Source organism: Orbicella faveolata, unplaced genomic scaffold (genome assembly GCF_042242905.1).
Source record: "Orbicella faveolata isolate gen_17 unplaced genomic scaffold, um_ofav_v1 contig_26, whole genome shotgun sequence".
Lineage (NCBI taxonomy): Eukaryota > Metazoa > Cnidaria > Anthozoa > Scleractinia > Merulinidae > Orbicella > Orbicella faveolata.
In genome coordinates this window covers 21,473,849-21,500,793 of record NW_028301554.1, presented here as the reverse complement: position 1 = coordinate 21,500,793, position 26,945 = coordinate 21,473,849, and the positions used below count along the sequence as shown (strand labels likewise).

At 38.1% G+C, this 26,945-nt stretch overlaps 1 protein-coding gene across 1 annotated transcript in view; it reads right to left on the bottom strand.

Moving 5' to 3' along the window:
- LOC110052554 (uncharacterized) overlaps positions 1 to 26,945 on the bottom strand; it is a 55,964-nt gene that overhangs the window by 7,398 nt on the left and 21,621 nt on the right. Inside the window, exons 26-59 of the mRNA XM_089295291.1 lie at positions 26,617 to 26,838; positions 26,243 to 26,356; positions 26,015 to 26,086; positions 25,210 to 25,347; positions 22,530 to 22,780; positions 22,165 to 22,264; positions 21,832 to 21,927; positions 20,301 to 20,575; positions 18,450 to 18,558; positions 17,926 to 18,254; positions 17,501 to 17,642; positions 16,628 to 16,959; positions 16,347 to 16,488; positions 14,482 to 14,810; positions 13,425 to 13,581; positions 12,447 to 12,775; positions 11,316 to 11,454; positions 10,731 to 11,059; positions 10,284 to 10,422; positions 9,064 to 9,177; positions 8,506 to 8,731; positions 8,007 to 8,158; positions 7,595 to 7,828; positions 6,442 to 6,704; positions 6,260 to 6,368; positions 4,135 to 4,479; positions 3,081 to 3,119; positions 2,573 to 2,690; positions 2,300 to 2,371; positions 1,735 to 1,806; positions 952 to 1,023; positions 717 to 788; positions 547 to 618; positions 110 to 181 (exon numbers count right to left, since the gene is read on the bottom strand). Of these exons, the coding sequence (XP_089151417.1) occupies positions 110 to 181; positions 547 to 618; positions 717 to 788; positions 952 to 1,023; positions 1,735 to 1,806; positions 2,300 to 2,371; positions 2,573 to 2,690; positions 3,081 to 3,119; positions 4,135 to 4,479; positions 6,260 to 6,368; positions 6,442 to 6,704; positions 7,595 to 7,828; positions 8,007 to 8,158; positions 8,506 to 8,731; positions 9,064 to 9,177; positions 10,284 to 10,422; positions 10,731 to 11,059; positions 11,316 to 11,454; positions 12,447 to 12,775; positions 13,425 to 13,581; positions 14,482 to 14,810; positions 16,347 to 16,488; positions 16,628 to 16,959; positions 17,501 to 17,642; positions 17,926 to 18,254; positions 18,450 to 18,558; positions 20,301 to 20,575; positions 21,832 to 21,927; positions 22,165 to 22,264; positions 22,530 to 22,780; positions 25,210 to 25,347; positions 26,015 to 26,086; positions 26,243 to 26,356; positions 26,617 to 26,838 (5,776 nt within the window). The remainder of the gene's footprint in view (positions 1 to 109; positions 182 to 546; positions 619 to 716; positions 789 to 951; positions 1,024 to 1,734; positions 1,807 to 2,299; positions 2,372 to 2,572; positions 2,691 to 3,080; positions 3,120 to 4,134; positions 4,480 to 6,259; positions 6,369 to 6,441; positions 6,705 to 7,594; positions 7,829 to 8,006; positions 8,159 to 8,505; positions 8,732 to 9,063; positions 9,178 to 10,283; positions 10,423 to 10,730; positions 11,060 to 11,315; positions 11,455 to 12,446; positions 12,776 to 13,424; positions 13,582 to 14,481; positions 14,811 to 16,346; positions 16,489 to 16,627; positions 16,960 to 17,500; positions 17,643 to 17,925; positions 18,255 to 18,449; positions 18,559 to 20,300; positions 20,576 to 21,831; positions 21,928 to 22,164; positions 22,265 to 22,529; positions 22,781 to 25,209; positions 25,348 to 26,014; positions 26,087 to 26,242; positions 26,357 to 26,616; positions 26,839 to 26,945) is intronic.

Genomic DNA, 26,945 nt, shown 5'->3' with positions numbered 1-26,945 from the left:
TGATCGCCCAATAAACAACTTAGAGACATTTTAATTGCTTGCCCAGCAGAACTGGAGGGAACCCAAAAACCAACAGTAGTCAAGAATGCGTAAAATATTATATACTCACAATAACTTCAGTTGTGACAGAGCTCCAAACAGGCCATCTGGTAATGTTGTGAGCTTGTTTTCCTGGAGGTACCTTAGTAACAGTAAACAAATATTTCACATTCGGATATGAATGTGAGGGTACATTGTAATCAGGGAAGGCATATAATTAAACGATTTGTACAGGGAGTGTGACCGGGGATCCTGTCGTATGCTTTTACCTGGAGGTCTGAACGCTTTAACACGGTGTGTATGGCAAAAGTTAGTCCATATTTGATTAATTTCATTATCGTTCCAAGGGAGTAATTGTTAACTGTCATGGTACATTGATCGCACTTTTATTCCCTTTCCCCTTTTAAATTAACCATTTTACGAACGAATTATTAACGTTGAAAGAAACGATCTTTTAAATCAAATGGACACGAGTTTAGTAACGACACAAAAGTCGAATGTACTCACAAGTGGTTCATGTTGCTATTGTTTCCAAACACTCCATATTCCAACTCATTTAACTGATTTGAACGCAAGCCCCTTAAAGAAATAGAAATGCAAAAAATTGCGTTCAATTCAACACTCTTGTAAACTTGAACGAAATTACAAACAATAACTGTGAAATTTTAAGCACTCACAAAACTTCTAACTGAAGCAGTCCATCCAATAATCCACTAACGGCTTTGCGAAGAAGGTTTGCTCCTAAATCACTGAAAAAAATCAAACGTTCCATTAAGACTAGGTAAGACAACTTCTAATAAATACAACCTCTCCCAAACAAGCCTTCGCTGCATTTAATTAAATAATTTAATCCAGTTGGAATTAGGTGTATGAAGAAACGTTATAAAAATAACAACTTGTACAAATACTTACAGGACGCGTAAACTAGGAAGTCCACTGAACGCCCCAACAGGGAGAGCACGAATAAAGTTAAAATCCAGTCTCCTGGAAAAACAAGAAACCTAGTAAAAAATAAGAAACCGCGCGCGCCGCTGGCTGCGAAAAAATCGAACTGTCTGTGATGGTGTAATCTGCAATCGAACAGCGATCACTAAGATCAGCATATATCCTAACACATTCAGTTTGGTGGATTCTGATATACAGAGGATTTCTCGAACCCTCGATCTTGCGCACTTCGGATAACTCGGACCAAACGTCGTTCCCCTCTCACCAGTTGAACATTAATTGAAATGTTATCCCAAATTTCTCGAAACACCCGATATTTGAGAGGTTTCCTAGAGGTTCGGAAAATCGGAGTTATAATGTAATTCCAGGTTTAATTAAACGGCGAAACCTCCATTAAGATGGTTACAACAACAAGATTTCTATTAAATCTAAAAATTCAATGTCTACACACATAGAATAACATTAACACTGTCTAAAATGTATGCATCTTATAAGGCATTGAAGTTAATTACAGTACGGAGAAGTAGGTTTGACACTTTCATCACAAAGCCTGAAAAATTAATAAAAACTTCAAAAGTCAGGCACCTTCCTAACTCGAGATCCACGATTACAAAGGTCAAGTGTTAAAATGACAAAGCCTGAAGCTAGAAAGTTATACAGATACCACAGTCAAATGTCACCGCATTTGTTGTCTGTTGTTGATGTTGCCGTAGTTGTTGCTAGCGTTGATATCTACTGTTGGATACTTACAGAGTCTTGACGGACGTTACATTATGGAAAGACTCTTCATCAAGGTGAATGAGAACATTGAAACTCATATCGCTGCAGGGAAAGAAAGAAAGTGCGTTTATTAACCTTACTGACAAGAATCCTTGTTGTTTATACAAAAGCACAACAAGAGCCAATGAGGAGCATAGCCCAAGTACACAAAGGAGGCAATGAGGAGCGCAGCCCAAGTACACAAAGGAGCCAATGAGGAGCGCAGTCCAAGTACACACAAATTCAGTCCCGATTATCAAGGTATCGCTTTTATCATGATGTGAAAATAACCCTAATAATTCACTTTCCCCCTCCCTCCCCCCCCCCAAATTTTGCATAAACTATTGTTGTAAAATGCTGTTGGGAATATACAGACCTGCAAAGAGCATTTCACAACAAAAGTTTGCGTTATATTGGGGGGCAAATAGAACGAATTATGGGGAATTGGAAAATAGATAAACACTACTGATTTATGATTCACGTGAATCCCGAGATTTAGTTCTTTCTTTTAAGGAAAACAAAAACCACTCTTAACTGAAAACATCAATCAACTCACATATATTCCAGTTTCGGGAGGTCTGCAAAATCCTTCTCCCGTAGCTGGGAGATCCGGTTTTGCTGGAAATGCCTGGTGAACAGGTGACATTACATTAGAAACACCTTAAAAATACCTAGGAACTATGAAATCATGGCTTTTAAAACAAGGACACGTGCTGTATTGAAATTAACCAAAGCCTTAAGCTTGACACCAGCCGCAGCTAGTATAAATAAATCAATCAAAAGCGAGAGAAGAAAAGTAAAAGTTGTGACTTCTTTGCTCTTTACATACACTGCTCCAGTGTTGAAAGGAAGGTTTCTCGGAACAGTAAGCAAATCCTCTCCAGTGACCAGAATCTTCTTGCGTTGATTTTCGCCAAACTCTTTGCATTCGCAGCTCGACGGACACCCTAAAAGCAAATTCCCTCGTCAGAGTATAGTAATCATAACTTATCCTCAATTAACACTGATAACGTTAGATAAACGGAGGCAAGTTGGAAGGTTGTAAGGTTGTAGAAGAAGACCAGTAAAAGGATTGTCACAAGACGGTCAAAACTTCAATTGCCAGCTGACAACGAGGTCTTCCGACTAATGTCTAAGAAATAATAAAAATTACAAACAACGCTTGGCTGTGATTCAGAAAGAATGTACGAAAAATAGTTGATAAATGGTTGAAATTTCAAGTTCAAGCAACCCTTAAATATTGAAACGTGTTAACTATCCATCCCCAGGGTAAATGGATCTCCTCCTTAAAGCTTGAAAAATTGTGAAGCTTATCCTAAGATGACGTTATTGTTTACCTTGTTGACGCAGACAAGACGATTCTGAATACTGAAGAGCTGAAAAATAAAAGAATGAACCAATAGACCACTTTCGGTATATTAAAATTCAGCTTGGCAGCGAGGCCTAGAGGACGCAAACAAAGGAAATTCAATGACAATGTTTATTCATTTCTTTTGTTTGTGTCCTCTAGGCCTCACTATCAAGCTGAATTTTAATATATCGAAAATGGTCTATTACAAAGTCATTGTAGTAGTCATCTTTAAACATTCTACGAGTTAAGAAGAGTTTAGTCTTTATTACATTTATTATACGACTGAGAAAATTAATGAAAATTGCGATGAAAAAAGCAGGCCAAGTTATCGTTAATTCTTAATTTGCACTGAAGTGCAAATTAACGCGCGCGCGTTCGCAATTTTCTCGGTCATATTATAAATGAGTAATCGTGATTGGCTGAGAGCAGGCCATTTAATTTTGTAATTGAATCAAAATAACAGCGCTCCTCTTAGTCGCAGCTTAAACGAGAAGTTCTACTTATTTTCTGGGACGTATAGTTTCTGATAAAATGTCTCAGGTTTGCTAAGAATACTCTGATAAAACCTATAAGTTATGTCATTTTGTTTGTTAAAATGGTCATGTATATGAAGACATGATTGATCATCGCAGTTATGCACACAACTTAAGCCGTTGGGAGATTAAAGCCTGAAAAAAAAAAATTCAGGCTTTAATTTCACAACTGCCTAAGTTGTGTGCATAACTGCGATGATCAATCATATCTTCACATCTTTCTCCGCAGTTCAAATATATGATCTTTTATATATTCATTTGTATGGTCATGTATAGTTTGCTTTCATGGAATAATGACCTATATTCAGTTTCCAGGGCGCTTTCACAAGGTGCCAAAAGTGTAAAACTAGAAGGTTCCCCCGGTATTTCTCGGCTGACAGGTGAAAACGTGGGATGCCCCTGTCCCTTTTGTGGAAGGTTCGAATTTAAGGCTTTCCAACTTTTTTATCAGGAAATACACGATAATGCAAATACAAGCTATTGCTAAACATACAGAACTTCACATACCACCAACAGCGTAATAGAGGGCCTTAAACCTTGCTTTGTGCAAATTTCCACTACAAGAAAGGACAACCGTAAAATGATTTGACGACGAGACTAAGATAGGAGGATACATATAGCCACAGAATCTGCCTTTTATGGGTGCTGTCTTGTCGCGCCCATCAAAAATCTGAAGAAAACAGTTTTCGCACATGGGATCATCTTTGAGTCGGAATTCTTGGAATTTCAGGTTAATGACGTAACCAGGTGGGACGGTGATGTACCACGCGCAGAACATGTCATCAAGATAATATCCAGGAAATGATGGAGAGAAGAAATATCCTGACATGTTGAATAAGTTCTCACTGCAAGCTGAAATAGCAAGTGTAAAAAGATTTAATCCGTTAATCCCCAATATACACGCAAATTCTCCATGCATGAACTGTCTTCACATTGTTGCTTTAATTGTGTTACTTAAGGAAACTCTTCATCTGAAAGTAAACAAGGGCGCTTTCACTAAGTTTATCAAACAATCAGAAAATAAAGAATTAAAGTGGTACTATGACGAAAATCGCATCTTTCCTATCTAAGCGATTTAAAACATAAACAAGTAGTCTGCATGAGAAGAAAAATGCCGTTTACTATTTTCAAATATCTCTTTTCGTTCTAGAGATATTCAAGTTTTTAAGTTATGCAAATTAGTCAAGTGATGACGTCATACACTCAACCAAATGTCGATCAAATATTATGAAGAAAGATATCTCGGCCAATTTGTATCAGAAGTCTTTGATTCTTTGCAGTAAGATTCTACTAAATGTGCTACACAATACAAGCTGAACAGTTTTGTTACTATGGCAACATACTGGGTTCCAGACCTCCCCAATATTAAAGGCTTTTCTGGCCACCTTTGGTGTTCCATTTTGATATTTGCTAATGGTGCCTCATATGCATGATTCAGCAAGCATACAAATATGTTAGCTCGAGTTCGTGGCCTCATTTAATGTTTTGCGAGTTGAAAATTACTAACATGTTGAAATTAAGTGGGTGGGGATTGGAAAGGAGTCAGTTGCTATGGGAACAGAATTTTTCATAGTACAGAATTTTTCATAGTGTGTTGCCTGTAGAACTATTAGCCTGCCAAGTTTCAATGGTCTGTGCTGCAAATTGACTGAGATAGCTCTATTCATAGACTTGATATAATATTGGGTTGAGTGTATGACGTCATCAGTCATCTCATTTGCATATTTCACACATTTTTCAAACTTAAATATCTCCAGAACTAATGTAGATATTTGCAAACGGTAAACGGCCTTTTTATTGTTCCATGGAATTCTATGTGATAAACCTAAAAAATCAAGGGGTAAAAATTTGATCATAGTACCACTTTAAGCCCCGGCCAAACGATATCAACATTTCAACTCAACATGACGCAACACTGTTGGGTCCAACATGTTGCACGCGATTGGCCACCCTGTTGCGATGTGTTGCGACGTGTTGCGACATCTTGGGTGTTGTTGGCTCAAATTTGAAAATGGTCAAATTTTTCATGCAACATTTGGGGATGTTGCATGATATTGTAGTCGTTTGACCAGGTTGGTGCAACAATTTTGCACCCAGGCATGCGCACTAGTTCGATTTTCAATACCCAACATGTCGCAACACGTCGCAACAGGGTGGCCAAATGCACGCAACATGTTGCACCCAACAATGTTGCGATATGTTGTGCTGAAATGTTGCGATCGTTTGGCCGGAGCTTGCCAATGCTGGGCCAACGATGTTGCGATATGTTGTGTTGATATGTTGTGATCGTTTGGCTGGGGCTTTATTCTAACCCGGGAGATCGCACTAGTCCCCTCGACCAATCACAAACGTTTATCCACTCGCATTCGATTGGCTCATAAACAATGGAATTACGTAGTGCACGGGGTCAGAACATACAAAATGAATTTTTATGAGAAATACCACCTCTATCGCCTCGTTGTCGCAAGTGATCGAGCAACTTTCAATGGCGAATATTTCCCGCAAAATTCATCAGCAGCAATGCAATCAAGTGAGCTTATGTTACAGCTTAAAAATGCGCCGAGCGGTGAAACCACCCCTTGAATAATCGGAAACCTACGAAGAAGAAGCACAACTGAGTTATTTTTGTTACCTTGTTTGGCCGACAGTGGCTCGTGTTTGCAATATCTCTCTCCGTCAATGTACAGTCCAGTCAATGCTATTAAGTCATTACTCTTTTCTGCTTCACCTTTTATCGATACCTATCGGTACAAATCAAATGTATGAATTAGTAGTTCTTGAATTACTCAGACCGCGGTCTTAATATAACTTTACCTGAAACTTCGAAATAGAGCTCAATGGAACTTGGCCATAAATCCAGTTCGAACCAGTTTCCTTTTTAGAAACCCAAACTGGCATTTGTCGACCGTTGTCTGCTATCTGATAAATTGTCAGTGCTTTTTCTCCAGGTCCCTTCAACATGTAACGAAACCTTAAGCATTTGCTGTGCCCATAGTGTGATCTGCTGTATACTGGGCTCACAAGAACAGCGGCCTGGTTAAAGCCAGTTGCGTTGGTATCTATGACAAGTCGGTCACCTAAACAAATCAAACAGTCTGAGTTTAAAAGATCATTATGACTGCCAAATCACTTCATTGTGAATGGCTGAGGGCAAGAAAATCATTATTTAGTTTTTAATTTGTACTGCAGTACAAATAAACGTGGACGCGTTTGCAATTTTCTCAGTCACATGATAAATTAGTAATCGAATAAAAGCTCGTTCAATTAAAACAATTACACCACGATTTAAAAATTCTTTCAAATCGTACTCGCCGAAAGTCTCGAGCAATTTAGAGACCATATTCAAATATCAGTCGCACTGCAAATCCTTTACTGCACTAACATTCATTTGATTACTAAAACTAACTGGATTGACAAGAAAGAGGAAGTAAGAAAAGTTTGTTAATGGATAGCAAAAACAAACAACTCAGCATCAAATAAACAGCTGTAAATAAATAAGGACCCGGTAAGAGTTAAATACTACATGGGCTTAGTATGCGCTTTGAGCAACATAGCTTACCTTGACGAACCAAATGCAAAAAGTTAGCGAGTGAAGTAACAATGTTTCACGAGATGAATAACGAATTTTATTACTTTCAACATTTCATACAAATTGAATTAACTAAATTTAAATATGTAGAGATATCTGAGAGTAGATTCAGATTATGATTCTAATAAATTGTTAACTTCTGTTTTTGGGTTTTTCTCATTTTCAGATCTTCAGACAGATTTTACAAGGAGAAGCGTTCGAAATATTGGCAAACTCCTTAGGTTACTTGATCTTCTCAAGCTGTGATAGTATTGCCTGCTGCATGTTCACAGGATTAATTATTCTACTCAATTTTCGGAAACGCTAAAGTAGCCCACTGAAATTCGCCTTTAGTTGGGTTCTCAAACCTGAACTACATTACTTTCCATAATTACTCGCCTTTTCTATCGTTGCAAGTTCGAAACCATTGTACCGTAACGTTTTTCTTCAATCCTTGTTTAACTATTTCCCACGCCTTTGCGTTTCCTGCCTCATGACCACATCCATATGACATGCGCAATACCTCCTCTGCGATTATTGCATACGTCCACTCATTGAAGCCACTCAATTTTACAAGGTCATTGGACTCAGTTTTGTTTGTTGCTCTGAAGCCTATAGTCGTAGTTCCTATGCCTTAGGAGAGACATGTTGCTTATTAAGCCATATTAACCAAATATATGTAAATTTTTATGTTTGTTATCTCTTTCTGTTAGCTAATTCCTAAATTAGCAATTAACTTCAAGAAACAATGTCAAGATGAAAACGAGTCTGACAAAACCACCAACGTAAAACAAACGTAATTCTTCGTTACCTCCAATCCTCACATCAAGTGAGTCTGCTCGAAACTCATTTGATTGATAATTTCTTTCGCCATCTTTGAAGGATGCCAAGAGCCCGCGCTCACCTTCCCATACCACACAAACGTGATGCCACATGTCGTCTGTCACGCCCATTGGGATATTGCTGTGTAAAAAGAATTATAAACATGTCTGTTAGTGTGAGTGAATTAGTGATTGAATAAATTCTCCATATTTGTTTTGTTATTCTGTTGCAACTTGCAGGTGTGGTGAAACATAACTGTGTTAAAGAAGAAAAAAAACAAACGGCTGTTATAACCTTGCCTCATCCTGCCCTTATTATCACGATACATCAGTTCCAAAGCTCAAAGAAAATCTAACAATCTGATCCCCCACATTTTAAAGGCAGTAACGAAAATAAATGGACAGTAGTAACAGACAGCATTCACTTAATAATCATAGAATAAATTTTCTTTATATCACTTAAAACAGTGTGAGAAAATAATTTGATACCTTCTTATGCTGCCAAATAGAATTTCAAAACTGCGGCTATGAAAGTAAAGCCCCAGCACCAGCGTAACATTTTGCTCTATAGAGGCGGCGACTTCGTATTCGATGAAAAAGCCACTGTGTTTCGTCTTCAACCAGAAGCAGATGGTAAAGTCGCTACCACGCCATGGGAAATGTGGGAATGACACGTAGCCACCACTGATGTCGGGAAGATGAATCTCGTAGTTGCCTGAGTCAAAGATTCCAAACAACACAACAAAAAACTCGAACATAAGCATAATAAAGAATTATTTGAAATAAATAATTCTTTCAATGTTTGAGAATGGCTCACAACATTTAGATCTTACGACTATAGAGGAAAAAGTGTTCAGTATTTGCTCGAAAGGTGCTCCAGAAGATTTGTCATATGACATACTGCTTCCACGTTATTTTGCTGTTTCAAACACTTGCAGTTTTGTAAAAAGCAAATTGTCGGGCTGCACTCTTGATAGAGCTATCGTTCAGTGGGCTTACTGATGGAATAGAGATCTGCGGGCGTTTGGAAAATTTTAAAGTAATTACCTTCGTCAATCTCATCTTGATGCTCCTGGTTAAGCTCTTTGTATTTGATTCTTTTCCAACCAAGCACATTTTTCCATCCACACCAGTCAACGGACATGTCACATAAACGGTCATCTAAATTGATTCATAATATAGTTCTCACGTTTCAGTGAATTATATTCAGGACAGATTAGGATGCTGGTGAAATGGTTGGGCAGATAATTCATGGTAGGCCACATATAATCGCCTTCCCCTTTACTCCTTAAATGCTAACCGCAAGCAAACAGCAGTAATTAAATGTTAACCGCAAGCAAACAGTAGTAAATAAATGCCAACTGCAATTAAACACAATATTTAAATGCTAACCGCAAGGAAACGGCAGTAAATAGAAGCAAACTGCAGGGAGACTATTTGGGTGGCCTACCATGAATTATATCCTAATGGTTGGTGCCCTGAACTGTCTTTAAGTCCTTAATAATTCATAAAGTTTAAACAAAGGAAATCATGACCGTGACGATGTTTGGATATCTGGTATTAAGAATTACGATTTTCTTGTCAGTTTTCTCCTTAGTTTTAGTTTCGATTGAGAAGATGTATCAACCACTCTGGACATTTTTAATCACATTTCCAAACACCTCGAAGTTCGTCAAATATACTCCGCTGTGCATCGTATTTTGAACTGCCTTCTCGGTGTTTGAAAATGTGCTCAAACATGGTCTTTCGTGTTTGATATTTATATTTAATTATATTAAGTGAAGGATAAGAAGACTTTCAACGTCTGAAATGAAATCTAATGAACTGTCTTCAATATTTAATTATATTGTAAACTTTTAGCAAGCGGTAATAGTCAACATATGCATAAAAGTACACACACAATAATTTATACAAAAGCAAACAATTGTCAAATACTTGTGAAATGTTCGTGGCTAGTCTGACGCGGCGTTTCGTCTCGGCCAAGAGACTCTTCAGTTGGGAATCCTTCTGCGATAGAGGGCCAGACTGTCAACATCAAGAATTTGCGAACGGGACTTTGGGCGTGATGCTCAACGCGTTTGCCTTTGAATTCTAAAGGTCTCTGAAGAGTCTCTTGGCCGAGACGAAACGCCGCGTCAGACTAGCCACGAACATTTCACAAGTATCACACAATAATGCAAGAGAAAATATCTCATTTCAGTCTTGTCTAGCCAGATATAGGAAAACATGCAAAAGCTAAAAAAATGACGGTGGAAAGCCTCCGATACCTTGACAGCCATACAGCTCCACTCTCATTGATATGTGACCAACCCATTCTTGTGGTAGAAAACGGATAAAACGTGCCCTGATTGGTGGGTTTAATTCATTGTGCACAACACTGTCCTGGTCTTCGTTCCCAGTAAAATTCTAAAATACAAAGATCGTAGCATGTAAAGGAATTATCGTCGTAAAAAATCGATCGCTACAATCTAGATCCTTTCATTAACCAACTAATCTTCACCTAGTCTAATAACTGGAGAACATCAGCATGACGAAGCGACAGGATTGATTACTTTATCAAAGAGTCCTCCTGAAAATGCTCCATTTAATCTCCTTCCCATTAGAAGGCGAATCCCGTTCGCTTTAAAACTGGTATGAAATGTAGAAAAAAAAAAAAACCAAAAAAAACCCCAGATCTTTAAATTTTTGGGAAGTTAGGTCGACATGCATTTCACCTTATCTGCAGTTTGTCCTTGTTCTCTGTAGTACTGGAAGTTCACACCATCGTTACTGTATTGCAGTTTGTACTTGGTTACCCACTCAAGGGAATCATTTCTTCCTTGTGTTGCCACACGTGTGACGTTGTTGTGCCGACTCCCTAGATCAATCTGGAGCCATTGATTTACATCGTTACTGCGAGCTGACCATGATCCTGCTTTGCCTGCAGTTGCTTTAAAGTGAAGTCTGGCCTGAGTAACAGCATGACTGGAATCTATTTGCGAAGAAGCACTAATTTGCCCATCAGAGATTGCGCCATTTGCCATGCCAAGAGCGTCTAGACAAGCTAAAGATTTTGTGGAGTAAGATTGTAACAACTTTAAAATAGATGAATAAAATGATGTATGGCTCTGCATATCGCCAGTCAAATAGCATACGAATTTTGAAACAGTCCGAACAGTCTTTTTTTTTTAATTTTACCACAGCATCTGAATTCTTCAGTATTTGACACTATTCTGTATCATGTTGTACATTTTATGTTTGTTTTACACATTTATTATTATTATTATTTTTAAGGGTAAGAGGAAAATCTCCTACGCTACCTGGACAGCCATACAACTCCACCCTCATCGATATGTGCTCATACCAAGCCTCTGGGAGGAAACGGATGTAACGTGCTCTGATTGGTGGGTTTAGTTCATGAAAAATTATAGTATCCCGGTCTGTGTTTCCAGTGAAATTCTAAATAAAAGCGACGTTAAACTGTTAGGATCTATTGTTTTACATCCCTATTGTTTAAATCCAGGACAATTATCCCCAAGCTGACGTCACTTCGTTCTAGCTGGTAGTAAGGTTTATAATTTTTACCCTAGTCGATTGATCTAGAAATATTGGTTTAAACTGCATAGAACACATCGATGCCAAAAAAACCAAACAAAACAAAGAAAAACTTAAAACTGAACTGTCTCAGACGCACGAGAATTCACACACTTCCATTATGAAAACGTCAGTTTTCGTTCCATCTACAAGATTCAGTCCCGCGAGCAAGTGGGATTAATACTTGATTACCTGACCGAGACAAGCCGCATTTATTTTTCTATTGCAACCACAGAAAAACTGTTCGATATTGTCGAAACGTCGACAAGTTTTGCTTGAGTCATAGTTATCTATTGGTCTTTACGTAACAAACTACGAAGAAATGTTTTCCTGTTTTTACCTAAACTTGCCTTCAACAACAACTCATCTTCTAAAGGCTTTTACATACCTGGTTGTTAAGACCTGGAACTCTGTGCTAGGTAATAATAATAATAAAGCTCTGTCCCTACATAATTTTATCACAGCAGCACGACTATGTAATTTCAATTAAGATAAAGTTTCTAATTTTTTGCATTACTCTATTTCCTTCTTTCTTTCGTTACAGTACGTTTATCTCGAAAATACTAGCCCATGTTAGCTATTTAAAAAAAAAAAAACGACTAGTGTAAATAAAGTCTTATTTACATTTGTATGTATGCATATGACCATTCTGAACTCACATTGTATGGTTGGACGTCTTGTTTTGCATGATTTGAGGAGAGTAAAAACCCAACTTTGCTACTTTTTTGAAATTAAAAAAACCGGTATAACAGTTGTCATCACGTGTCTTTTCATTGTCACACCATATCTGATGAACTGAGCGAAAAATAGTCAACCCCAGTTATTAACTACGCGTTGTTGGATTGCGTATATTGTACCTTATCTACAGTTTCTCCTCGTTCTCTGTAGTACTGGAAGGTCACTCCATCGTTACTGTACTGCAGCTTGTACTTGGTTACCCACTGATTGTAAGCATTCCTTCCTTGCGTTGCTACACGTGTCACTTTAGAGTACTGGCTACCCAGATCAACTTGCAACCATTGATGGAGATCATTTTTGCCAGCTGACCAAGATCCCGCTTTAAAAGAAATTCCTTGAAAGTGTAGTCTGCCCTGGAAGGGAGCATGATTGGAATCCCATTGCGAAGAAGCTTTAATTTGTTTGTCAGAGATTGCACCGCTTTCCATGCCGAGAGCTTGCCAACATCCTAAGGTTTTATAGCATGAATACAAAGTAAATCAAACATTGACATAAATTTGGAGAGTGATTCGTAGCTGTTCTATTTCTAGGTCCTCAGTCACCATGCAGCCCTGTAAGGACTATCTGCTGGGTTTACGACGTGCCATTTGTTGGTTGTACTTGTTTAACAACAACCCAATTTAGACATTAAAATGTATCTTGACTCCGCAGCTAGGGGAAATACACCGATTCACATCCAGGTTGACGGACGAATAAATAGTGCTATATTCCTCCAAGCCTTGGCACCAAGTTAGGTTTTTAATAAATCAGAACTGACCTATTTAAACATTTAGAAGGGTTTACCAGGCCTCTTGTTCGATCAGCACCAGTTGGGGAAAAGTGGTTTTTCCATTGTATGGGAACGGTCAATTTACAAATTAAAGTGAGTTGTTCCAATTTTTGACGATTTCTCGCTCTTTCAATCTCTCATTTCCACACTCAAGTGCCATAGCACATATCATTGCAGAATATTCCAAAGGATACTCTATACTAATATAAGGTTTCAAAAGCAGACTTTATGACCGTCGCTCACATGCTTCTAGAAGATAATCATTCAGTTATAGGAATGTTAAGACCACTCCTATTATCATCATAAAAATAATAAAGAAAACCATTACCTCCCACAGTACCATGCAGACACCCATATAACTCCACTCTCATTGATATCAACCCCCTCCAAGATACTGGTTGGAAACGGATATAACGTACGGCTCTGATTGCTGGGTTTAGGTTACGACGGACAACAGTGTTCCGGTCTCTATTTCCACTAAAAATCTACATCAGAGAAAAAGTATAAGGATTTTTATAACATGATCGGTTCTTGTAGGATCATGGTAAGATCTTTATAGTACCGTGTTCCATAAAATCATCAGCGCAAACTTACAATAAATAAATACAACACTAACCAGAACGTTTTTTCGCTCGTTCTAAACAAGGAAAATCCTTGTAAATTTCGAAAATAGTCAACGATGAAAAAAAATGTATTTTTTTTTATAGTGGCCATGCATTTAGCTATACAAGCACTACGCTTAGCTAGTTTACAGGCATACCACTGAAATAAAAGAAAACAAATATTTCAAATAAACGTAATATATATAGTTAAAAAGCCTAGCTGGCAGAGGCAGACCAGTCGGCTATTTACAAAGCGTGACCGAGGATTTGAACTCGGGACCACCGAGAAACAAATCCCGCTAGTGGCAGGGTAGAAGCTTTGAACCGGGACCTCCGGATTACAACACAAGTGCCCTAAACCACTCGGCCACGCTGCCTCCGTATGTGCCTCTTTTGGTGGGATTTTGTAGCCCCTCAAAGCATTGATTAAACACCACTCAAACAGAGCAGAGAGGGAGAGAGAGTGTGCGTTTGTCCAAAAAGAATTTATTCATGCCTTTCACTGTACACTGTATCAATCGAATAACATCTGTACATTTATCTCCAACCTCCGGCGTGCATCATTTACCTCGATACACGTGTGCGAAACATGAACCAGACCTCATCTATCTCACCCCAGCAAATTCTTACATCAAACAATTGTTGGGTAGTGATTTTAAAGAAACAATGTAAACAAAAAAACCTTAGAGTAAGATGCTTAAAGCAAAAACTTAACTTAAAAATATTAAGTAAACAAACCTGAAGATCGTAAACTTGAAGCCGTTTATATCTGTATTATCTCACCTTAACTGAAGTTTGACCATTCTTTCTGTAGTACTGAAACGTCCCTCCTTTGTCACTGAACATCAGCTTGTACCGGATTACCCAGAAATTGATATCACTTCTTCCTTGCGTTGCGACACCTGTTACATCGGTCAGCTGATCTCCCAGGAAGACCTCCAGCCATTGATTTAAATCATTTCTGCGAGCTGACCAAGATCCCGACTTCCGTGGAATAACTTTAAAGTTAAGTCTGCCCTGGATGGCGGCATGATTGGAATCCCATTCCGACGAAGCACTAATTTGTGCGTTAGAGATTGCACCGGTTCTCATACCTAGAGCTTCTTGGCATTCTAAGAATTTTGTGAAATTGAAATAAAACATTAAATTATATAACTGAGAAAACTATTTAATGTTATTGACTGAGAGCAGGCAAATTTATCGGAATTAAATTGATTTATCATTGATTTTTAAGGAGGCTGACTCAGAATATTTTTTCTAATTATGTTTATTATTGTTAACTAAGAGTTCTAAACTTCAAATTGGGTGAGCAGCAGTCTTCTATTGCTGGGCACTAACTGGACCTCGCTCGACACCAACGAGAGGTAACGGGACTCTTGAAGCTTTACTGAGTTTACTTCTTCTACTACTTCTCCTTCTACTTTGCAATTCACAATGCTACGCCTGGAATTCAAGCCAAGGGTGAAACAGATGGTACAAAACAGATGTAAACCCCAAACGAACGCATCTGAATAGGTCTTGTGCGCGATTACGTAACATGCTCAAAATTTACCCCTAGGCCTCGTTTGCGCGACATTTTCTCAAACCGTCGTTGCCTTCGTGTTGTTTTCACGTGAGTATCCTTTTCATCTTTGCTACTTTGGGAATTAGTTCATAAAATTTTAGATTTGCATTCTCAAACCGAGGCTTGGTGGTGATTTTAGCTAGTCTGCTATCATCACGCATAAGGGCTATTGATAAGGCAAGCAAAGATTAACCCATTGCTGGAAAACTAGAAACAAAAAATATTCTTAAGCCACAGCTAACCTTGGATCTACCTAGGGGAGGTAATAGCCAAGGTCGCAAAAACGACACGAACGTGTACGCGGTTAACTTTCGTACACAAAGTTCCAGAATAAAACGTATCTAAGGCAAACGGAAGAGGCGTTCAAGAATCGAGTGTGACACATATCTGAGTTAAGCTTAGCTTGCTTTCTTAAAAACATATTTTGTAAATATTTGGCTCTACAACGCCAATATCAAAGAAGGATGATTTCCGAGCATTATAAATAACATTTTATACAAACTGAGATAAACTTGAAAATTTCCGAGTCAATGTTTTCGAGTTTAGCCTATTACATTCCGTTTTATTCTACTTCAATTTTGCCCATCCGTGTCCCCTCTTTGGCTCTTCTGTGTTTCTTTTGAGATCCTCTGCGGTTTTCAGCTGTTATTGTCACTTCCCAGTTAATTCTGTCTAGTTAGTATGAGCTGAAATTGTTCACAATTGGACAAGTTAGCCCCCTTAATTTGTCATGTACCACATTATATTCTTCCCGGAATTTTAGGTCGAATGGTTCGCATTTCGGAAATTCGACAATTTTTAGCTTTTCCGGAATCTTCTCCTTACCATATGCCCTCGTTTCGACATTTCCGGAGGTTTGGTTGAATTGCAAGCGCCCCTTGGATCAGCGTACCATCCAGCTTCATGAAATCGGAAATTACGGCTGGGCTGATGGACCACTAGGCTTAAACGCAGAGTTTTACTTTTACTTTTACTTTTACTTCAACCTCTTACCTCTTAGTAGAACGTAAACACCTTATCATCATACAAGTTAGATTTAAGTAAGTTTATTTTTTTATCGAGAATAAAAATAAAAACCTTCTACCTCCATGACAACCATAAAGCTCAGCCCTCAGTGATATGGCGTTATACCAAGACTCTGGTCGAAAACGGATATAACGTGCCCTGATTGGTGGGTTTAAGTCATGATAAACAACAGTGTCAGTGTCTGTGTTTCCAGAAAATTCCTGAAAACGTAAGACGGTAATATATCATTTTCAAATCTTACTGCGTAAAGTTTTGTTATTCCCCTACACATTTCATCGCCTCTTTAAAACCAGTTCGTCAAAAAATTACAATTCAAGAAGCCCAAAAACCTTATCACACCTTATCTGCAGTTTGTCCTTGTTCCCTGTAGTAGTGGAAGTTCACTCCATCGTCACAATACTGCAGCTTGTAGCGTTCTACCCACTGGCAACAACCACCATTTCGCCCTTGCGTTGCTACTCGTGTCACCTTAGTGAACGGACTGCCCAAATCAACCTGGAGCCATTGATGGAGATCTCCTCTGGCAGCTACCCAACTTCCCTGTTTATTTCCATTTGCTTGAAAGTGTAGTCTGCCCTGGAAGGGAGCATGCTTTTCATCCCATTGTGAAGAAGCAGTAATTTGACCGTCAAGGATTGCACCGTTTTCCATGCCGAGATCTTCTTGACATGCTAATAATTTAATTGAATCAATGAAAATAGTACGTAATGTTGGTAACAGTTTTTGGAACTATAAGTTCCCTGTATATATTGTTGTCGCAACAATGGAATCAGTTGTCTTGTCAATTTTACTAATTTGTCGCAGTTGCTCACCAAATTGAGGAAGAAGTCCTTATTTACGAGACAGTGCTTGCTTGACTCGCTTGCAGCATTTCCTTTTCACAACTGCCTAAATGGTTTTAATTAATATTTTTTAGCCATAGTATCATTTTCTCCCACAGAGCTTCACTCAAATGATACACGGTTCTTTTGCAAAAAAAGGCTTTACTAATTAGCTAAATGGACAGGGATCCGATGATAGTCTCAAACCAAACGTGAATCATGCTGTTGCTTGCTCGTTAAAATGGCATGCACAGTTTCAGAAGCCTTTCGTTAACTATTAGTCTCTGACGTCTACCGATAATTAACTTCCCACCTTAACAATGCCAAACATTGTAACTGCATGTATTAATTGCTAGAAGATTTAGTGTGTTTGCCAAAATGAAAATCCAACCTCTCCGACAGCCATACAGCTCCACCCTCATTGATATGTGGCCATGCCAAGCCTCTGGTCTAAAGCGCATGTAGCGTGCTCTGATTGGAGGATTTAACTCATGGTAGACAACAGAGTACTGGTCTGTGTTTCCCGCAAAATCCTACGTCAGAAAGATGGCATTGTTTTTGAATCTATCACTTTAAAAATTTCTACCTAAATATTGTATAGTCGCGACCAAAATTAAGGTAGCTAAATTGTTCGTTTGCAGTTATCCAATTTAGGCTGCTTTACACAAGGAAAGATAAATGAAATGGGCCTTTATCATCGTTCGCCCATTCTAATTATTAAGCGACTGTTGTTGTTATTGTTGTTGTTGTTGTTGCTTTAGAACTAATCCTTCTCTTAAAATTTACAAGTTCATGGTACTACAAACGTATTCTGACCTTTTTTTCCTTTTTTCTTTGTTCCATGTAATAGTGGAAGGTCTCTCCATCGTTACTGTACTGCAGTTTGTACTTGGTTACCCACTGTGGTGAATCGTCACTACCTTGAGTTGCTACAAGTGTCACTTTAGTGTGCTGACTGCCCAGATCAACCTGCAGCCATTGACTGGAATCATTGCTGCCAGCTGACCAAGAGCCTGCTTTGTTTGCCGTTGCTTTAAAGTTTAGTCTGCCTTGGATGGCAGCGTGATTGGCATCCAGTTGCGAAGAGGCAGTAATTTGTCTGTCAGAGATCGCACCGTTTTCCATGCCGAGATCTTTTCGGCATTCTAAATAATTGAAACATTTTAAGGAAAAGTACATTTCATGGAAAAATAGCCTGCCTGTTCAAGGCGCAGGTAAAGAAAATAATGATATAAAAAAGAAACAAACAAACTAGGCTGATACCAGAAGTAATAAAGAAATATTACCAATCGATTGCTGGGAAACCCATTCGTTAAAAAAGGGTCTTATTTCAATCTTACCTCCATCTTGTTTCCAAGGAATTTGTTTACATGGCTCTTTGGAGAAGGAAACGTCATCAATGGCTAAAAACTGTCCACCAGGTAACTCATTGAAGCCCTCAAAAAAAATCTATGTCACATACCAGGAAAATCATAAAGGTGCATAAGTGCTGGCCAAAGTAAGGTAGATATACTGCAATTAATATCTACTTAATCAATGGATGATGGGTATTAATATAATTTCCAGAGGTGAATATAAGAATGGGACATTCCGATTGGTCGAAAAACTTGGCTTATGACGCTTTATTCATCGCGCTAGGCGGTGAATATAACATTTCCGCGCTTGGTTACTAAGCTAGCCACCTTTGCCATCTCGGCAAGTAAACATGGCGGACAGTTGCCGCATCAAATTTTCGTATATTCCAAAGACATCACTTCAAGTCCAGGATACAGTGAAACCTGTATTAAGCGGACCCCATATTAAGCGGACACCCTCTATTAAGTGGACACCAGCTTAAGTCCTAAAATTTCCTTCCCACAATTACTGTAAAATAAACCTGCATTCAGCGGACACCCCTGTTAAGCAGACGCGGACACCAATATTAAGCTATTTTGTTGCACAAAACCTGGATTAAGCGGAAACTTCAAGGGCATTTTACTTCTAAAAGTTCAGCTGAGACTCCTTTAACATTATCCAGCGATACATACATACATACATTTTATTTCAACTCGAATTATCAGAGTAGCTCTATTGAGCTAACATCTTCGAGAAAGAATAAAATAAAATAAAAATACATAAATCAATTAAATGATCCAAATACAATAATTGAAACTACCACTAATACAATAAATATAACTACTACTAAAAGTTCATTTTCTTTATGACTGTCTTAAAATCTTTAAATGATGTTATTCTTTAAGCGATGTCGTTTTAAAGGTAAGTGATTAATCCAGATTGATGCATTGACTGACTGGACATTCTCCTATGAGCAGTGTTTGATCTGACAGTGTGTTAGTGTGATACAAAAGAGTTAACAGTTAACTACTGTTGCACAACATATTAGAACCTGCTTAGATCGGACATCATGTATTAAGCGGACACAAGTGAGGGTCCCAAGGGTGTCTGCTTAATGCAGGTTTCACTGTATTTGAAAGCATGGAAAATTTTCAGTATGACTGTTGTTGCTCTTGGACCAAAAATCTTTTCAAGAACTCGTATTCAAGGCATTTAAGAATGACAATCACAGTTGTTTATCGCCAGCAGGTCAGTTCGAGTGACCGAAATTCATTTCTCTTCAAACTGAAGCTACTTATTTTGAGACGATGACGACAACTGTGAATGAAGTCAACAACGATGTAACAAAGGTACCGGATGAATTTATTTTTCGTACTGTTTCAGTTGCTTGTGTTACTGCCGAACTCGATGTGTAAATTGATTCACATTCGATGTCAGCTTAGATGTAAGATTATTATTAAAACTACGGCTGCATACGTGTATGTAAACGAACAATTGCGTCTGTGTTTTTATGTTTTAGTCTGTTATTTTGCAGTTCTTGATATTGACCTCTAATTATATTATTAAATTATACTAAATCAATTATTCGCCTCATGCGCAGTGAAATTGGTGAGCATTTACCTCGACTTCGTCTCGGTAAATATTCACCAACGGTCACTTCGCCTTCGGCGAATAATTGTTAAATAGAAACTGGTTTAGAAGCAATCATTGAAAGAAAATTGACAATTTAAGGTATTACGAGTAAATGACATAACGTACATTTTTCGAAAATCTCTCACTTCAGCTATGCAAGAGAAGTAAACAATCATATTTTACTTGGTGTACGACCAGTAAGTAAGTTAGAGGTTTCTTAATACCTGTGAGTTAGTGGAATTTCTCGATAAGGGTATCTGTGTATACCGCGCTTTATCTGTCACTTCATCCGCAAAAAAAAGCACCATTGCTTGGTTTGATGTCACTGTCCTCAGTAACAACATCAACGACGTTGTATACCAGTCTCGAGCATCAGTAGCGCCAATGAAATACCAGAAACGTAAACACTTCCATTCGTAGTAATGGACGTTGATGACGGGAGATGAGAGGGAGGAACGCGAGTCAGATGCTCCAGCAGGAAGAGAGGCAACGAATCCACCTGATAACAGAAGGTAACACGGTGCAATAGTTAAATCTTACCACGCGTTTTAAGAAACACTGATTTCAATTAGCCAAGCGTGTCTATCAGTTTTGATAGACATGTCTGCCGCAGTTCCTAATTTAGGGCCCATTTTCCTGACTCATATTCATTAATTATCGTACTATTCGTCAAGAATCAACCTGTCTCATCATTGTTTGAAACAAAACAATTTTTTTTTTATTCACAAAGAGAGCAACTTCTAAGGACACTGTTGTGCTGCAAATACGAAATTGAAATGAGTTGTAAAAGGGGAATTAATTTACACGAAGAAATTTGAAAAGTAGACGCTGGGCACAGACTGGGACTTTCTGTTCACTAACGCACTGAAAATACCAAAATCTCAGAACACACAAAAACTCTTACCTTGTTTTCTCTTATCTACGGGGATCAACAAACGCTTCTCGTTTATTTTTTTTAAAACTTATTTATGCATTCTCCGTTAGGGTCGATTTACACGGTACGACTTTGTCGCATACGACAAGCTTACGACAGACCTACGACATGAACTGTTTTCGTGTAAATCAAACCTACAACTCGCTTACGACTGTTGTGTACGTCAAAAAAATGTCGTAGGATTTTAAAACATGTTTTAAAACGCTGCGAGAATCGTAGCCGAAGTCGTTAGAAAATGACGTATTTTGTGACAAATTCCTATTGAGCTGGGGGCGAGGTGAAGTTTCCTTGCGACAAAATGGCGGACAACGTGTTGTTGACTGATTCAGATGAAGACGTTTCTCGAAAAGTATTGAACAGATTAAAGCGAAAAACATCTCTTTAGAAAGTCTTTTCAAAGCGCAGGACAGCTAAACTATTTTTTTGCTGTTTGTTAGAACTTCCACTCCGAAAATCCAGGTGCAAACTTTTGCATATTTAATTTTGTAAGTGAAAATGTCGAGCGCGTGTAAATGGTCTTAAGTCATGTCGTAGGTCCGTCGTAAGCTTGTCGCATGCGATAAAGTCGTACCGTGTAAATCGGCCCTTAGCGTGCTCACTGCAATAAGGTAATTTCTGCCACTAGTATCTAATCAGAAACGAATCTTGCAATTTTTTACTTTACTCATCTTGAACTTCAAGTTGATGGAGTCATCACCTTCGTGTTCGGTTATTTTTCATACTTGAATACTAAAACACCCTTGAGATGAATATGTTGAAAACATACAACTACATTAATACCTTGTGACTAAGGAAAACAGCATATGTAGACAACATCTTACCGGAAGTTTCAAATCTCTCTAAGCGTATTTTCAGAACCCATCCCTGTTCAGCATCCCAGTCGCACATACTCTCTTCAAATTCGCAGTCTGGACTTGCTGGAAAATGACACCAAAAATCGTTACTGCTGCCGTCGGGGGAGAGGGGCGGGAGAGACAAATACCTTTTCAGAGTCAGCATTTGCGAGGTTACTAGACACTGGGGTGTTCATGATCAGTGGGAATACTGCAAAGTGATTGGAGCTGCCAACAAACGATCGCTCTTTAATCTAATGTGATTTGCCAAACCTGGAATTAAGGAATTATCTATTTGTGGTTTACGTTTTAACAACTTACCCTGTTTTATAATTTCATCACATACTCCATCCATCACCGTTAAGTCATCCACTGCAATATCACCTTTACTGCCATTACCGACTGTTCCTTCTATTACAAACTAACCGAAATACAAACAAAAAATGTCAATAGTTCATTAATTCAGATAGAACGTTTCCTAGCAGAAACCTTTTTAGATAAATTGGAACAAAATTACTTGATTACAGAGTGTTCTAGCCATTTTATAAATGACTGATCCACCAAAGTACAATATCACCGTAACTAATTGGAGGCTTTTTTAATAAATTAGACAAAAATGTTCACGTTACTTTCCATTCCAACGTGAGGGTAACGTTCAATATTTACAGGTAGCCACCCGAACTTACTTTATATGAACTCGGACTATTCAGAGCCGTCTGTCCAAATCTCCAACGGTTTCCTTGATCTCCTGACAGCCTCCAGACGAGTGTTTCTGATTGGTTAGTTTTGACATAGATGCTCAGGTTGCCAGTATCTGAACCATGCATGTGATACCAAAACTGAACACAAACGTTTTCACTGGGTTCAAGATCGTCACTTAACAACCTCGCCTTGTCTCCGGGGTTTTTCTGAGAAGTTTCAATGAAGATATACGATCCTGCAAAATAGGAATTCTGTTATAGTCTACTTATATAGAGAAAGACTTGTGTATTTTTGTGTTCTTTGTCAAAGTCGGCTGCAAGTACACCTTTTGCTGTACATTTACAGAAAATATCCATTCATTTGTGTTCAAATTTGTTTCATTATGGTTAATATATTCTCATTATCACCAATATGACATTCATTTGCGCGTAACGAACGTTCAAGAATAACATTTGCATAGGTATTAACATTCAAAATCATCAAAAGATAAACAATATCTTCATTTGACATTCATTGGCTGTAGATGTATTTTCGTTTTCGTCGAAATAAAATTCGTTGTCACGAAAGGACAATCATTTACATTTTTGGACAATCCTTTTTCAAGAAAAGACTTTCAATAACACAATTTGCATGAGCACTCACAATCAATTGCATTATTATACAACCATATCCGTGAAGGTGACAGTCTTAAGTGTAGTGAGACAGACGTTACCGTGTTTTCACCTAACGTTTAGAGAAAACAATAGCTCATTAGCGTAATTTTTTTGAACAGAGATATCGCGCCCAATTTTCCTCGAAAATTTGATTATAGAACTAGGGACCGTATGTACCTTTTTTTAAATCGTATTTCCACAATCCTCCCCTTGCAGATATATGTAAATTCAGCCTCTTACGAACCTTTTTCCCACAACTCAGAGGGCGCACTACAGTATACATGTGATAAAGTAACAGTTAGATTTCCCCACAAATGCCACGAAGAAATAGAATCCCATTTGAACACAGCGAAAGGATAATCAGGGCCTTGATGTGGACAATGGTATCGTTTCATGCAAATATATTTGCCACGATGCCTCAATAGTGAGGCAATTGAGAGATAAATTGTTCAGCAAATTTGACATTCTCTCTTCCAAAAATAAACGTTATTATGGCTGTAATGTTTGTCTCACCGCACTTAAGATTGTCACCTTCATGGATATGGTTGTTTAATAATGCAATTGATTGTGAGTGCTCATGCAAATTCTGTTACTGAAAGTCTTTTGTTGAAAAAGGATTGCCCAAAAGTGTAAATGATTGTCGTTTCGTGACAACGAATTTTTTTTCGACAAAAATGAAAATACAGTTACAGCCAATGAATGTCAAGGGAAGGTATTGTTTATCTTTTGATGTATTTCAATGTTAATGCATATGCAAGTGTTATTCTTGAACGTTCCTTACGCGCAAATGAAGGTCATATTGGTGTTAATGCGAGTATATTGACCATAATGAAACAAATCTGGACTCAAATGAATGGATATTTTCTGTAAATGAACAGCAAAAGGTGTAGTATCATTTTTCAGTGCTAGCAGAGAAACAAGAGAAAAAGTTGGTCTTGTCGTAAACCAAGATTGTATAACTAGAATACAAGATAAAGATAGCTTAATTCGAAGACTTAAGCTTAGCCAAGGAGACATCACACGTTAGTGACGCTTGTCCGTCTAACGCACTGTTTTTTCTTCCTTTTTTGTACCACTTTACTGTTCACTATCATTGTAACATTCTTGTGAAGCAGTGTAAAAATATTAAACTTCACATATTTTAACAAAATTTATTAAACTTATATGATAAATTTTGATAGTGAATAGGCATGAAACGATTACAGGTAGAAAACATTTATGGTAAGTTGGCAGGCAAATGGAACAATTAGTTAATTAAGGTGATTCCTCACATTTGCATTGCGCATCCTTACAGTGCATAATTTATGGCGTCATTAGCGCGCGTTCGTGCATGCGCACATTGAAAACATGGCGGATTTGCCTTGGTATTGAGTTCTGTCAGTTGAAAAATGGCTATAGCTCACTAACGAGCTCGGGCACCCCAAATTTTTTTTCAGTCATTTTAATCAACTAATCATTAGAAAAGACTGATCATATTTCTATTGTTGAAAATTGAATAAATAAGGAAAATAGCAGCTGCACTGTAGTCTTTTCTCTTTTGCAGTTTGATAGCCGTGGCAAGCAATTTGGTTCCAATATTTTAACAAGGACTCAGCTGTCTGTCAAAATCAAACTTAAAAAGTTTATTTGTGTCCGACACAAGTATTGACTGTAGTTTGAGGCGCGTTTTCATGAGTCTGGGCTCATAACGAGTTTACAATAACTTGGAATGCGTTCTTGAAATAAGCATTAAATAATGCTAAAATGGGACATTTTTAATGCCTCACAGCTCCTTAACGAGCATGGGCACCCCCCTTTTTTATTTTATAATTAAAGTTCTCATATGATAAATATTCAGTGGACAAAGTTTGAACAAAACTCTATTGGCAGTTTTATTTCAGGGGAATTACCTAACTGCTTGAAATTGATAACGACAATAGCCTTAGCAAATAATACCCCTAATCGCTCGTTAGAGAAATTTGTCATTGGTTTTTTACGTTACAATTTTTTTTAAGTTTGTGACTTCTCTTACCATCTTTATCAAACGAGGTGTGATCATAGCACGGTCCAGTATTTTCTGTTAGTGTTTGGCCTGAGTCCAGGGTCCAGTGGAAAGTGGCATTCCCATCAGATTTCAATCCGCACAGTCCATTTTGGAAACTGCAAAGACCTGTTGGAGACCAGTGGCTCAATGGGGAAAGTTTACGCACAGTATGAAACCAAATCAAGGATGTGCAATGCGAGATCAATTCCATCCTGTCATATCGAGATCTCAACGGATGACTTTCAACAAAAACAAATTGCTAAAGGCAAGAAATCGTCTTCTTGATAGACGATGCTTGCAGTAGTAAACTAGAGACTAGCTTATCAACAAAAAATTGAATTCCTTGATTTAACAAGCTGCTGCAAAGATTTCAAGCAATAGCAGCCTGGAACGGAACTAAAATTTATGGATTAGAAAGCCTCAGGTATATACAGTTCTGCTTCGTATTTCATTATATATTCCTGAAGTACAAAATATTATTACTCGTTTGTCACTGTTGTAATAGGTGTCCATGTCATAGTCACACTGTATTTGTTGGGTATTACTTGCAAAATATATGTTTAATTTAACAAAAAGAAATTCAAGCTTTTCCAAATCATGCTACACCTGACAGTGGCATTCCAAACCATCTTTGCAAATTGGTCAATTCATTTGCAATGGAAGGCGGAAAGGTGATACATGATAAGGAGGAAGTATCCTTCGTTGACCGAATACAGTTAAATAAAAAACTGTTTGAAAAAAAACGAAGAAAGGAAAATGTTAAATGCGAAGCAGTTCAGTGAGTACATCTTACCTCTGAAAGATTCACATCTTGTGGGCCCGGTGGAGGTACATGCTAAATTATTAAGGTGGCACTTTCCAGACCCTGCAAATGAAAGGATAGGCGAAAAGCATATACAAACCCACCTTATTTATGTATAAATCTCGCGGGTCTGGGTCAACACTACAAAAGTAATTTCGACTAATGTTAGCAAACGTTCAAGTTTTGTTTCTTTTGGCTAACGTGCTACACCCGACTCACCACATACAGAAGGTGTATTAGTTCCGTCCCTGCAGAAAGCTGTTTGAGTACATGTTTTTGACCACGAAATACAAGACCCATCAACACAATGATGACTAGACGGGCACGGATTTCCTGAAATGTAATTCGAAAACCATGAGAGTCAAATGACGTGCTTAAAAACCTAAGACAGTGACCTCGGCCAGGTCTCGAACCAAGATCGCTCGATCTTTAGTCCAGCGTACAAACCTGGTAAAGTCACTACATCTCCCGCCCAATATACACTGTGCCTGAAAATAAGGGCGAAAGGCGTTGTGTTTGGCTTGGTACAATTTCTTGTGCCGCATGAGAATGTAACCTAAACCCTAAACCCTTATTAAAAACAGCCTACTTACGGCAATTATTTTCATCATCTCCGTTAGAGCAGTCGATTTTTCCGTCGCACACATCTGTTACCAGGAGGCATCCTCCCCCCTGACAGCGAAACATGCTGGAAGGGCATCCACAATCGTCTTCGTCTGATTTATCTTTACATGCAAAGTCGCCGTCACATAACAGATTCTTCTTGACACATTCGCCATTTTTGCATGTAAACTGCTTATCGCTACACCTGAAATCTGAAAAGTTCATTGAATCACTCATCTTCATCGAAAAACAATCCAGATTGCTATTTTTGCTACATTATTTATTTAATTACGAACTGAATAAGCCACTTCACTTACTT